At 45.4% G+C, this 14,176-nt stretch overlaps 2 protein-coding genes across 3 annotated transcripts in view; one reads left to right on the forward strand and one right to left on the reverse strand.

The window, feature by feature from the left end:
• Nucleotides 1-1,748: 1,748 nt before the first annotated feature.
• INA (internexin neuronal intermediate filament protein alpha) lies at nucleotides 1,749-12,925 on the reverse strand. Its single transcript, XM_030865508.3, has 3 exons — nucleotides 11,586-12,925; nucleotides 3,881-4,005; nucleotides 1,749-2,443 (listed from the first exon to the last, which is right to left on the reverse strand). The coding sequence occupies exons 1-3, from the start codon at nucleotides 12,921-12,923 to the stop codon at nucleotides 2,134-2,136; spliced, it is 1,773 nt and encodes a 590-aa protein (XP_030721368.2). The 5' UTR covers nucleotides 12,924-12,925; the 3' UTR covers nucleotides 1,749-2,133.
• The window catches only part of NT5C2 (5'-nucleotidase, cytosolic II), a 151,286-nt gene continuing 149,464 nt past the window's right edge, over nucleotides 12,355-14,176 (forward strand). For both annotated transcript variants that reach the window (XM_070043913.1, XM_060286581.1), the window contains exon 1: nucleotides 12,355-12,707. The gene's annotated coding sequence lies outside the window, so the exon portion shown is untranslated. The remainder of the gene's footprint in view (nucleotides 12,708-14,176) is intronic.

Below are 14,176 nucleotides of genomic sequence, written 5' to 3' on the forward strand. Positions count from 1 at the left end.
GGTGGTGGTGGTGGTGGGATGAACTGGGAGATTGGGATTGACATGTATACACTAATATGCGTAAAATAGATAACTAATAACCTGTTTAAAAAAATATAAAATTCAAAAAAAATTATTATCCAGGTAGAGAATACACTGTCTTTCATCATTTGATTGATTTGATTTCCCCACTTCCTGCCATGAACTCTCCACTTAGTGCATTATGTGTTTCAGACCAGACAGTCTGCAGACTGCCCGAAGGCCTTGGCAGGGAAAAAACAAACAAACAAAAGAACATTAAACGAAACTAAATGTGGATGCAGGAAACAGACAACATATGGTTTCTGAATGACTTGGGGGTACACCTGTCTCATTGAACCAAAACAGTGCTTCTCTCAGTTAAAGCAGCAAAAACCACGAAACACAAGTTATGTTGGTGGGATTCATGTGACTTTTAATTCTCATTTTACTAACATTTTACAGTAAGTGTGGGGAGTAAAGATGGGGTGGAGTAAGGGAAAGGAAGAAGCGAAAAGTATTCTTTCAAGTTCGTGAACGACTGAAGCATGTGCTAGGATAAGAAAGTTCAGTAAAAGCATCATGTCCTTTTCACCACAGAGTTCCTAATGGAGATGTGTGACAGAGATATAGCAACTCTTTAGATCTGGTGCAAGTGACTCCAACAGAGAATTAATTCTGCATCAAACTTGGCACACATGGAAGACTGGGCAATGCAGCTGCTACACAGCTGGGCAGATGAAAACTGAACTCTCCAGAATCTACTTCCTAGCATGTGAGTAGGAGCATGTGTGCCTCTTCTCTGGTCTGAGTATCTCTTCGTCTCCAGCAGGGAAGGGAGACCCCACTAACCATGCAGCAGTGGGAAAACTGTTTGGGCAAGACTCTTTTAGAAAAGAGAAATATTTCTTTTTTGTATTCGCTGGTGGTGTTGATTGACCAGAAGTGTCTTCTTTTACTTTTGGGCAGGAGCATTGTGTCCTGGTGATAACATAATCTATACTTAGCACTCTTAAAAGGCATAAGAGTGAAACCAAGGCCTCCTTAGGACCTAGACTAGTGGGAAGGGGAATATGTGGATTCTGTCTAAGGGTAAAGGCATGAAACAGCTAATTCTCTATCACCACAAATGAATTGCCACAGATAAATGAGACCTTGGCTTTTCCCCTTCATACAAATACCTCTTCTAGCTTATACTACTAAATCTAAGGTCAGCTTAATCACAGTTTGGGATTAACTATGACTGTGCTTCTAAAGTTAAGGTGAAAAGCTACACTCAATAAAGTATTCCTTTTTCCTGATTAAGTGGATTTGAATAAGCTAAAAGCCTAAAATCTAGGGACTTTTTTCAATATTTTATTTGTTGGGGGCAACCCATAAAACTTATCACTGCCATTTCTTTTAAACTATAGCAATAGAAGGACATGAAATGGACAGGGAGAAGTCACTACACAAATCACAGAAATGGTCAGCATGCATCTAATTCTACCTATTGAGCAGAGAGAGCTAAAGGGGGTAAGTTCTTTTGAGAAGAACCGAAATGTATTTCAAAGGGATAAATACTACACTAGCCTTTTTTTTTTCTTCTGAATGGAAGAAAAGGATATATGGAATTGAGGGGGGATGGGAGGGAAAGAGTCCATTAAACAAACACCTATCATTTGTGAAACAGTTCTATCAGAGTGGTGTCAGGTGTGGACCGTGGGTTTATCTTTGGCAGTGACCTTATGTTTTAGGTATCTAGAGTGAGATTAAATAGCTGGGTAATGGCTGGGTATGGTGAGTGAATATAGGTTTTAATTTCAATTCACAGCAAAATGATGACGATCACAGATTTAGTACCTTAGTTTGTACTTCCTCTGTACCTGAATCATCTATTGCTGTGAAGCCTAAGGTTTAGGTGAGAAAGCTGCATTCTTAGATAACTCCTCTGTGATTGCTCTAGGACTGTGGTTTGTTCCAATCTAAGGTGTGGTTTTCTTATTAGAGAAAGTAAGTATTCAATGCTAAATATGAGACTGAAGCCTTGAAAACATTGTATAGTGGCGACAGGTGTTTTGGATCAGGAATAGGCTGTTTAACAAGTCAAATGCATATTATCCCCTCTTAAGCATTAACTTTTTTCAAGCAACAGAATTATATTTTTTGGCTTGAAATGGTGCTTTCTTCTATATTTGATTTCTCGGTTTTCTTAGCAGATATCACTGTCTCCTCCAATATTTCTTCAAAACTTTCCCCTATCTGGGAGGTTTTCTTCGTGGCTACCTTAGAAGCCTCCTCTTCCTCCTCCTCTTTCTTAAGAGACAGCCCAGTGGATGAGACTTTGGAGGTGGTGGAACTGAGGATTCTAGGAGGGAGCAGATAGCTTGGATTGGGAAGTGGATTCAGCCCTGAAATGCTTAATCCACTGGTGCTAAAACGTGTCTCTTCGCCTTCCAGCAGTTTCCTGTAAATCCAACAGAGAAAAACTCTCAGGAAGTCAACTTGAAACTTTTAAAGAATTTAACCCTCCAGCCTCTATTCATTTTAGAAAGATTAGAAAGATTTCGCAGTTTCTTCATGAGATTGAGGCCAATAAATGTTGAATTTCAAGGCTCAAAGACCTGGACTTTATCCGGCACGTGCACACACACACTCAAACACACACTCACACACACACACACACTCAAAAATCTTTAGCACAAGCTGCGTTTAAAGCACTGTCAAGGGGAAACCTATCCTATTCGCAAATACATTTAAAAAAACCCTACAACTCCCCTTGGTTTCATCACACCCATTTTTGGCACTTAGAGTCTACAAAGCTCTAAGGAGAAGTAATTTTACTAATTAACACCTTAAGTGCAACAGGGATAAGAAGGTAAGAAGTCCACAAAGGAATTGCCTAATCAGCCTGAACTTGAGATTTGTATTTTTTTCAACGTGTAGGGGTACAAAGGAAATGGAATCAGCAATAACAGAAACCAGTGAATTAAACTGTTTCAGATACCAAGCTTTTTCCCAGCCTGGCTTAAACAGCATCATAAAAGCATGGCCCCAATACCTTTTTTTCTCATAACTCTAATAATTTTTATCATTTTTTTTTAAAAATCAGAAACTCAAAACACTATCAACTCCTCTTGGAGCTTTGTTTTGAAGTAGTATACATAGTGTAAGGAAAAAAAGAAAAACTTTTCAGACAGATCTGGGGTTGAGTTTGAGCTCTTCCGTTACCAGCACTGTGACTTTGAGCATGTTGCACAGTCTGTGGTTCAAGTTTTCTCATCTGAAAAAATGGGAATAATATGACTTGATACCTAGATAATTTATATGCAGTATCTAATATAGTGCCTGGCACGCAGTAGTCATTCAAAAAATAGTAGCTGCTGTTATTTATTTATTTTGAATTTTATTTTATTTATACAGCAGGTTCTTATTAGTTATCTATTTTATACATATTAGTGTATACATGTCAATCCCAATCTCCCAATTCATCACACCCCCACCACCACCACCCTGTATTTATTTTTTTTAGAGGTAAATGTTCACTTATATATTGCTTGAGTAGGAATCCAGGGGGATACCTCACCTGTTGGGACTTTCTATGTTACACAAACCTTATTTTTAAAGTTAGAGTCTGATGGATTTTATTTCAACCTCTGTGCACTCACATTATCCCCTTAAATCCTTGCAGAGGTAGGTAGACTACTCCAGGCCTAGTAAGGTGGAGCTGGGATATAACCAAGTCGAGGGACATAAGGGTCAGCTCACCTGGAAGGAGCCCGTGATGCTTTTCCTTAACCCCCCCCCCTCACCCATCAGAAATCAGAGAGACTAAAACCACTTATTTGGGTAGAGATGCCCCAGGTGATGGGATCTGCTTGGGTGAGCATGCCCTGTGACATACCTGTAAGCTGCTATCTCAATGTCAAGAGCCATTTTGACATTGAGCAAGTCCTGGTACTCCCGAAGGTGACGGGCCATCTCACTCTTGGTGTTCCTCAGATCATTCTCCAGCTGCCCAATGTTATCCTGAAAAGCAAGACATGTCCAACATATTTAGGCCAAAGCAGCTGGCATTCATGGAGACTGAGACTGAGATTGAGAAAGCAAGGATTCTCAACCCTGCCTACACATTAAAAATCCAGACCTGTCCCCCAGCCCAGATTCTGATTCATTTGTTCTAGGGTGGGGTCCCAGCATCTGCATTTTTTCATAAAGGTCCCCAGGAGATTTGGATACATTTCTACCACGGAGCACATGGTTCTAAACTGAATACTGGGGAAATATTTATTTTTTACTTACTTACCGTCCCTCCCTTGCTTGTTGTATTACTGCTGAATCACTCAGTTGTTACATGTACTTTCCCAAACCAAAGGCTCAGGTTAGGAGCTCAGATTCAGAAAATTCCAACTGTGGACAGCACAGAGGGGATGGCAAGTCTTCTCTGCCTCCATTTGTTTTGATGGTTTCCTGGAAGTCTGCTACTCAATCACTTTACTGAAAGCATTTTCATGACAGATAGGAGGAAGCATAAACACTCCAAGGAATTTTTTTTTAATCCAAATGGCAGATTGAAATTATAATATTTTTTTAAAAGGAAACTAAGTTCATATAATACTTTTGCTTTAAGTTCCTCCAGGTGCAAACCCAGGCACAGAAGAAAAATAGCTTTAAATCTGTGATTCTTGAGAAACCAGAGGATCTTTTAAAAACACAGTAGATCCCATTGCTCATCTTCCTAAAACCCTCCAACAGCTTTGGAATTAAGTCCAAACTCCTCAGCATGGCCTCTACTCTTCCCCTTGCTCAATGTGTTTCAGCTACCCTGGCCTTCTCTTTTGCTCCTTAAACTTACCAAGTTCATTGCTATCCCAGGCCCTTCAGGCTAGCTATTTCCTCTGTTTGGAATGCTCTGTGGTGGGTCTTCACATGACTGACATCATGTCATACTAGATTCAGTTCAAATGCCCTCTACTCAGACAGTCTTCCTCAGCATCCAGTTTAAGTACCCTTTCCACACCGATCTAGCACGTGATTTTACCTTAAACCAGGGCAGCTGCTAGCCCATGAAGGAACTTTGTGTAAATTAGAAAAAGGCACCTCCAGTGGGAAGACAACTTAGAAAAAAGCCCCCACTTGAAACTGGCCACTCTGATTTTTATTTATTTATTATATGTAAAAAATAGATTTATTTATTTATTTTTGGCTGCGTTGGGTCTTCGTTGCTGCGCGCGGGCTTTCTCTAGTTGTGGCGAGCGGGGGCTGCTCTTCGTTGCAGTGTGCGGGCTTCTCATTGTGGTGGCTTCTCTTGTTGCGGAGCGCCGGCTCTAGGCGCGTGGGCTTCAGTAGTTGCAGCACGCGGGCTCAGTAGGTGTGGCTCGCGGGCTCTAGAGCGCAGGCTCGGTAGTTGTGGCGCACGGGCTTAGTTGTTCCGTGGCATGTGGGATCTTCCCGGACCAGGGATCTAACCCGTGTCCCCTGCATTGGCAGGCAGATTCTTAACCACTGCACCACCAGGGAAGTCCCCACTCTGCTTTTTAGCTCTTCTCATTATCTGGGTAATTCCTTGTTGTGGGGGGCTGTCCTATGAACGTAGGATTTTTAGCAGCATCCCTGACCTCTATCCACTAGATGCCAGTAGCACGTGCCCTGCCTCCCAGTTGTGAAAATCAACAATGTCTCCAGACACTGCTAAACGTCCCTGGGAGGGTGAATCACTATTAGAGAACAATTGAACCAGGATGTAATTTACATGGAAACCTGGACCCCTTCTGTCTAGTTCACCTCTGGAAGCCCACAGCCTAGCACAATGCACACTGTAGATGCTCAATGAATGACTGTTGAATGAATGAATGATGCTACATAAGCATTTATTTTCTTATTCTGAGCAAATAATTTATATAATTCAGTTGCAACTCTGTCAACATGAAGAGCACAATGACTGAGAGTTATTTTTATGAAGTAGTGATGCAGATAAAAATATCAGAAACCTCAAGAAAGTAAGAGCTGAGGAACCTTTGAACTTCCCTTGTGGGGATGTTGAAGCAATGGTGAAAGGCAGGGCTGACACATTGGGGGTACAAACTTCCAAATCAAGAGAATCTGCAGAAAGAACAAAAATTCATACCACCTACCTGTTCTATAAATATTGACAGGAATACCACAAAGAAGAAACTCAATTAACTGATGGGTACAGAGCAAGGGATGATAAGCAGTGGGGAAAATACATAATACACTGGACAGTGATGAAAATATTCCAAAGTGTGTTAAGAGATCATGAGAGTTTAAAAGGATTTTTACCAAGAAATTTTACTGGATGGTTGCTATATTTGAGGTTAAACTAGCCTACAAGCAAGTCTGCTAGTGACGCATTAGAGGTAAGAGAATCAATATTATTGTGGTAAGGGGGAAAAGCATCTAGGGTGAAGGAAAAAGGAGAAAGGGGAGGGAGTATACTCATTATGCAAAGGAGCAAGAGAAATGTTACATGAGGAAAAAAAGAGGATTTCATCAGGATCTTTGGGTTGCATTTCTTGCCCTGCCACAAACATCTAACATACCTCAGTCAGTCTTCTATATTTTAGTTTCTTTGAAACTTCCATTTCTGTATATGGGAAATTACAGTGTTTATTCTTTTCTGAGGTGTTCTGAGATCCTCAGGTTAGGATGCCAATTTAATGTACCTCACATTATTATGTGATGAATCCATTATCTGTTAAATTAGATAATAGGCATTAGAACAGCATTTGGCACCTAGGAATGCTCAATAAATTTTAGTGATTTTTAATATTGTTAATATCTCTACCCTTGTTAACTCTCTACCCTTATAATGATATGGACAAATTAATCACGAGCCCTCCCTACAACCCTTTAGATAACTAAGGAAGGCAACGTAAAATAAAATTTTAATGTTGGAGAGTTGGAGGCAAACCCCTTAAAGCACCACGTTATTATTTTTTGTTTGTTTTTCACGAAGATGTACATCTCTGTAACAGATTTTTTAAAAATCACAATTTTAAATAAAAACCTTTCTAAAGTGGTTTGTAGTACTCTTACCTAGGACACTAAACACAATGCAACCTTTCTCAGCAACTAAGGATTAAGATAATGATCAATTATTTTTCTATAATACTGTGATGTGATTTTTAGGTCAACTAAGATATATCAGACTGTTTATTTCTATCCTAAATGGCCCCTTAGAGCAGTATTTTTTATAATTTTTAAAAATTTTTAAAAATTTTATTATTTTTTATACAGCAGGTCCTTATTAGTTATCTATTATATATATATTAGTGTATATATGTCAATCCCAATCTCCCAATTCATAGAGCAGTGTTTGAGTTAGTGTTTGCTATGTATTGGTTTTCTTTGTCCTGAAAGTTTAACTGATCTGTTTCTACTCATTCTTGACAATGCCTGACTCCAGTGGCTCCTCTTCTTTATCTTGCTGCAGGCTTGAAATCCAAATAGCAAAGTACTTTAGAATCATGTAAAGTTAACAATAAACAGGCTGGGAGCAGCAAAAGGGCCAACTTCCCAATATGTGATTTAGAGATAGACATTTTGTCACATCAGCAGGTTAATTAGGTCCTTTCTAAAAAAATTATTTTTGTTTCACAGCTGTGTTTTCTGAATGAGAGGTTGTTGGGGACCTGAGTTCCAGATAGCTGAAATTTCCTTAAACTTTTCTGTTACACATTTCACGTCTATTTTATGGATCAGTGTAGACAGAAAGCACGACTTTGCTCCTGTTAGAAGGAACTGTGCTGACTGCTGACCACTGCTCCTCAGTGTCCAGTCTCTTGTTTGCACTCTCTTCCCCACACCAGGCTGTCTTGCATTGCCCTTCAAAAGCCCTGCCAAAGATGGCCTCCAGCTCGGAATGTGAGCAGAGCGCTGCAGACTGCTCCCTCCCCCAACCACGCAGCTACTGCTGGATTAGCCTGAGGGAGTGGGAGAGAGGCACTCCCAGCTCCAGCGGGGGTCTCTCCTGGAATGGCTAAACCAAGTGCTGAGCATCTTCCTCAGGGCCGGAAGGAAGGATGCGGGCTGGGAGTAAAGAGAGAGAACTGGCCACACTAGCATCTGCAGTGGAGCATAGGAACAACAGACAGTGCTGTGGGTTTCATCACTTTGAGGGGCCCTCAGCCAGGTGAGCAGTAATGAGTGCAGCACTCACTGATTGAAAGAGGCTGTTCAGAATTACTGCTCTGCCTGATAAATGAAGGTGGGGAGAGAGGATTTCTATATATGGTACACTCACAGGTCACTGTGCTGCCTTTTCTCACACCTATCTTTGCTTCATCCCATATTTTTATTTCCTACCATACTTTAAAATGTTGCATTATATGTATTTCTATAGGCTGATTTACACTGGGAAATGTGGTTTAAGTCAATGCACACCCAAATCAGTCTGAGGAATGACGGTGCTTTTATCGAAATTGCATATTCCTGGGCCCCACCTGCAAACTGCTGAATCCCTATCTTTGGGAGTGGGCCTGAGAATCTTTCTGTTAAGCGCCCAAGTAACCTTGGTGGGTCAATGGGTTTAGGAACCACTATTTTTTTTTTTTTCTGTAAAGGCTCTATCAGGATGGCCCAGGTGACAATAATACAGTGAGGTAGAGGGGGCAAAAACAGAACAAAAGAAAGCAAAAAGCACATGGATGAGTTGGAAAAAAAAAAAAAGAGAGGGACCAAATGAAGCTTTTTTCTTGAATTCTAATTTCAGAAATGGATCTATCAAGCTATAGATTTGTACTCAGCCACTGCCACCCCCAATCTCCAAGGGGCCAGCCCCTTCCTCCTATTTAATTAGGCTGCATTCCAATCTCATACTGGAGAGAAGAGGGCAGACTTGGCTCATCTCCCTGGAGAGCATTAACTAATGGTGTGATCTTGATTGTTCAGCAAGGTCTTTCAAGGAAAGCTTCAGCTTTCCAAGACTGACCACAGTATAGGGCCAGGGCCCCCAGTACCCTGCAAAAATGTCCTTCGACATCTTTGGCAGAGCAAGAACTCTAATGGTGGTGAAGCAGCTATGCAGGAACCAGAATCACCCTGTGTCAGAAATGGAAAACCTTCAGCTAAAGAGGGTGGCTCTGTTTGGCTTCTGAGGACAACAGCCCTAACTCCTCATAATTTTTCCTGTTACCTTATTCAGGCTCTCTCATACACCACTGTATACTTACTATGTCACCTTGAATCATTCATCACCCTTTCAAAAGTGTGATAAGCTTTCTTTCCTCAAATAGGCTGTTAGCTCTCAGGAGCAGGGAAAATGTGACTTTAATGGGGCCCTCCTCTGCCTCTAAGAGGGTGGCAAACTTGCAAAAGAAGATGAGCCTACCACTAATCTCTGAAGCAGAAGAAAGAACAGCCTCCATTACTGCAGTGAAAGGGGAGGGGGAGGGGGTTAGAGGGCAAGAAAACAATGGCTGAATCTCACTGTGGAGGAGGCTTTTCATCTCAGTCAGCACTGCTAAGACTGCTGCAGAGAATAGCCCGATGACTCCCTTGTGGCTTCAGGACTTCAGGATCCTTAGGTGAAGATGTGAGCCCCACCTCAGCCTTAGGTCCTAAGAGGTAGGTAGGACACACACACACACACACACACATACATATATACATATATATATATGTATATATGTTGTCTGATCTTCTCTTCCATTCAAAGCAGGTCCACTGAGGCTCTGAGGCTAAAGCTGACGGGGGCAGCACTGCAGAGCTGCAGAGGCTGCAGTTTCTGGTGTTTTTTGTTTTCTGCAGACTACATCTCCATGACCCTACTATTGTCTAACACTGAAAGCCTTTTAAAGCAAACAAAACAAGCCAGACAATACTGTCACTACCTCTCAGAATACAAGGGCTATAATGAGCAAACAGAGGACATGGCAAAGCCCAATTCAGATGGAGGTTGTGGGTAAGTTATCCTTTTTAGAGAAATACTGGGCTAGCCCTCCAGAAGACCACCTAACTCATCCTTTGAAGCTTCTAGAAGAAAACATGAAGTCTCAATTAACTAAATGTGATTAGTTCAGGCCGTCTGGGACCTAGGCCACAGAGTGAAAAGTTCAAGTTACAGATATTGAAGTGGAATAGAAGTATTTGAATATTACTGTAATTCCAAACACCAAAACAAATGGTCTAAGCAAGCTTCCTTCCTTTATCAAAGGGAGTAACTTATAATGAACAGCAAATACTGCACATCAATAGCTCCAGACTCAAATAGCATTTTGAGGTTTCACTCCTTTCTTGATTGTATTTTATTAATGTTCCCAAACCCCATTAATTTTATCAAATGTAAACTTTGATCTTGGCTAGAATGAATTATTGCAAGTTTCCGAATTATTAGCATTCTATCCCATGGAATTTTTATTGCACCTTGAAACAGAACCACACTATTTAGATTCTTTTCTACACTTTCCTCCTGCCTCTGTGTCCTTTGTGGTCATAAGCCCAGAATGTTCTATGTGGTAAAACTGAAGAGGCAGTGGCCTTTGTTTGTAGAGAAAAGGAGGAAAGAGCCAATCGATACCTTCACAGGGGCTTAGAGGACAGGCAAAGAAGGAAAAAAAATAAGTGACCTATAACAAAGATGAACCCATCTCTGTGATTTATCACATGCACTTAGGATGGAAGAATGTTAAGGAAATGGGCATGTTCGAGTGGGATTTCACTGCTGCTGAGCAGATTAAGTGGTTTTTGTTAAGTGCTAAGCCATCCATGAAAGTGAAAATTGATGCTGTCCACGAGGTGACCTTTTTGATTGCAGGTAGCCAAGACTGATGTGTTGGTGTTGCAGAAGAAAAAAAAATCAAAGCAGTTAATTGTCTAGAGACTCATAACTGGGACATGAGACAAGAGGGAAATTCTGAGATGAGAAGAACGAGAGATCAGCACCGAGGACAGCGACCGACCACTCTCATTTGCTGACGACTGCAAAGCTTTCTTTAGGAAGTAGTAACATTACTCCGTGGAGGAGGGAACCGTGTATCTGTGTTGGGGGAGGACAGAGCAGAGCGGTTATTACTAGCCCAATCACTCATCTTGTTGGCTCCCAATCTCTACTCCTTTGAGGGCAAAAGTCAAGACAATGGGATAGAACCCTTCCCAGTTTAGTCCCTCATTCTTCCCCCAACCCAAGGGCAGGACTATTTTCAGGGCGCACAGAAAGCCTTTCAAAGTCAATCAAACAAGCCAGACAGCGGAAACAGCACCACGAGCCATGGAGAGGCTGTGACCCACCCCCGTTGGGCTCACTCCTACTTTGGGTGGGTGTTGTTCTTCAGGTCGCCAGCGTGTTTATGCCCACTTGCTGACAGGGAGGCATGAGGTAGATTTTAAGACTCCGAAGAACAGAAGCTTGAGGGCTTCTTTGTTAGAAGGGCTTGGATAGGGACGTTAAGTGAGGGGCAGGGAAAGAGGGCGTCCAGGCCCCTAAAATTAGCGAGAGAGGCTCCAGGGCTTTTTGTTTGCTAATGCCTCCAGGCGGGGCTCTTTCTGTCCCCTCCCTTATCCTCTCCTTGGTTTCTAGAGCCCCAACTGTGCGGGAAGTATGCGCGGGAGAGAACAGGACTCCCCTCCCTACGCAGCGTTCCAACCTTTACCTGGTAGCTGGCCACCTCGGCACTGTGACGCTCCTCCAGCTCCAGGATCTGCCTTTCCAAGGACTCGTTGGCCCCGCGCAGCCCCTCGATCTCGATGGTGCGTGCCTGCAGCTGGCGCCGGTACTCGTGAATCTCCTCGCGGCTGGCCCGGATGGCCTCGGTGCTGCGCGCCGCCTGCTCGTTCAGGTTGGCAAACTTGGACTTGTACCACTCCTCAGCTGACTGCAGGTTCTTGGCGGCCAGGGACTCATACTGGGCGCGGATCTCCCTCAGCGCCGAAGTCAGGTCTGGTTTAGCCACAGCCACGTCCACCTCGGCCGCGGCCTGCGACGACGCCTGCAGCGTGGCCAGTAGCTCGGCCACCTCCTCGTCGTGCACCTGGCGCACGAAGGCCAGCTCGTCCAGCAGCGACTCCACCTTCTTCTCCAGATCCAGGCGGGCCAGCGTGGCGCCGTCCACGTCGCGCTGCTGCGCCTTCAGGGCGCGCTCGGCCCCTTCGCGCCCTCGGCTCTCCTCCTCGCAGCGTGCCCGTAGCCGCTGCACCTCCTCCGCCAGCCCGTCGCGCTCCAGCAGGGCTTGCGCGCGCGCCGAGCTCGCCTCCTCCAGCTGCGCGCGCAGCTCGCGCAGCTCGCGCTGGAAGAGCTCTCCGAGGCGCGACGGCTCGGCGTGGCGCTGCCGCAGCGCGGCCAGCTCGGCCTCGAGCGCGCGGTTCTGCGTCTCCAGCTGGTGCACCTTCTCGATGAACATGGCGAAGCGGTCGTTGAGGCCCTGAAGCTGCTCCTTCTCGTTAGTGCGGATGATCTTGTACTCGTTGGTGCGCGCCGCCGCCTGACTCAGGTCCAGCCCGTCGGACGCCGGAGACCGGCGGTAGGCCAGGCCCAGGCCGAGCGACGAGGCCGAGGAGCAGGCAGCCGAGGAGGCCACATTGCAGCGGGACAGCGACTGCGAGCGGAAGCTACCCGCGCCGCCGGCCCCGGGGAGACGCGAGGACAGGCGCGAGCCGTCTCCGAACACCTTGCGGTAGGAGGAGGCGGCGCCCAGGTAGTGCTCCGAGCCGAAGCTCATGGTGCCGGGACCAGGACCGGGGGAGCGGCTGCGCTGGAGCTGACGAGGAGAAGAGAGGTGAGCCGGCCGGGACGCGGCGGAGCAGTGTGCACCGGCTTTTAAGGCGTGGGGTGGCGGGGTTGGGGGGTGCCTGGGGCGGCGCGTTGTGGGCGGAGCTCCTGCTCCAGGCCTGGCGGAGAGAGGGAGGGGGGGCATCCAGGAGCGGGGGCGGGGAAGCGCAGTGACTACCGCAGCTGCGCGCGTCACGGACCGAGGGCGCGGGGACAGAGCCATTTGCGTAGGAGCCACCGCCTGTCTGAAGCGCCCGTCCCCGAGAGTTATCTGGTTTGGAAGTGACTTGTGCGGAAGGGTGCCTAAACGATGGGGGTTTCCCATCCGGAAACCACACGGCTCCATCGCGTCCTTTGACCCTGTCCTCCTTGCCCCCTTTATTCCACTGGGAGGTTAGTGTTTTCTGGGAGGTATGCTGTACGCTCATCGCCACCCTGGAGCTCCCGAGCGTGAGGCCCTGTTTTTCCAGACAGAATGTGGACCCTCAGGGCGCGGCTTTGGCCCCTCCCTCTGCCCGCTTGGGGTTCCCAGGGGAGAAGTGGGTCTACGTCAGAGAGCATCTCATCAGCTGTTCCTCTGCAGCTCTCTGGAGCGCCCGGGGTTGGGTGGCTGTGCTGAAAGCCTGCGACGCCCGGGAAGAGAGGGGAGGAAGGAAAAGGGAGTGGGCCTGAGTTGCAGAGACTGGAGAGAAGCGGAGGAAAGAGCTGGGATGGCCACGATGGACAGAGCTGAGGTGCCCCTGCCACTTGTATAAGCGTGCTCTCCTGTTCACCACAGTCCCCCGCCACTCTCCATTGAATAACCTCCACCTTCTTAATTCATTTACTTTACCTGTCTCGCCCTGTAGGCAGGCATTTGAGATTTCAGTCTGTGTAAATGTTCATCTGGTTTAGGGAGGGCCCCTTCTTGTGGAGATCTGTCTTTGGACAAAAGAGGTCCCTGCAAACAGATTAAACTCCAAAAGTGGGGAAGAGTGCTGATGACTGAGCTGGCCTCCTTCACTACACAGTGGTGGGTTTCCAAGAATGAGATCTGTAAAGATGAAGGCTGGGAGGAGGTCGGGTGGGGTCTTCAAACTTATAATCTCTCAGGATGTGGCTATGGCTTTGAAGAGAGAGGATGAAGAACTTTTTAGTAGATTCCAGAATTCCAAACTGAAGGCCTTTCTTGATCTTGGAATCTCAAGGATGTAGTTCTAGGATGTTTTACTTTCATGGAGGAAATATTACCTGAGACAGGCCACTAAAGGAAGGGGGGGAATAGAGGCCTATGGGACTTTGGAGCATATTCTTGGCTTTGTGCTTTATGTCATGTAAGATGGTCAGGCCCTGCCACAGCCTGTCTCTGTGGTTCCTCATCAGAGACCAAGACCTGAGCTGGAGGGACTCAATGCTGAGTTCAGTGGGCTCAGAAATTCCTGGTGATGTGAAGGATGGAAGAGTGCTAACATCACAGAATGAATATTCTCTGCCAGC

This window comes from Globicephala melas, chromosome 16, assembly GCF_963455315.2.
Source record: "Globicephala melas chromosome 16, mGloMel1.2, whole genome shotgun sequence".
Lineage (NCBI taxonomy): Eukaryota > Metazoa > Chordata > Mammalia > Artiodactyla > Delphinidae > Globicephala > Globicephala melas.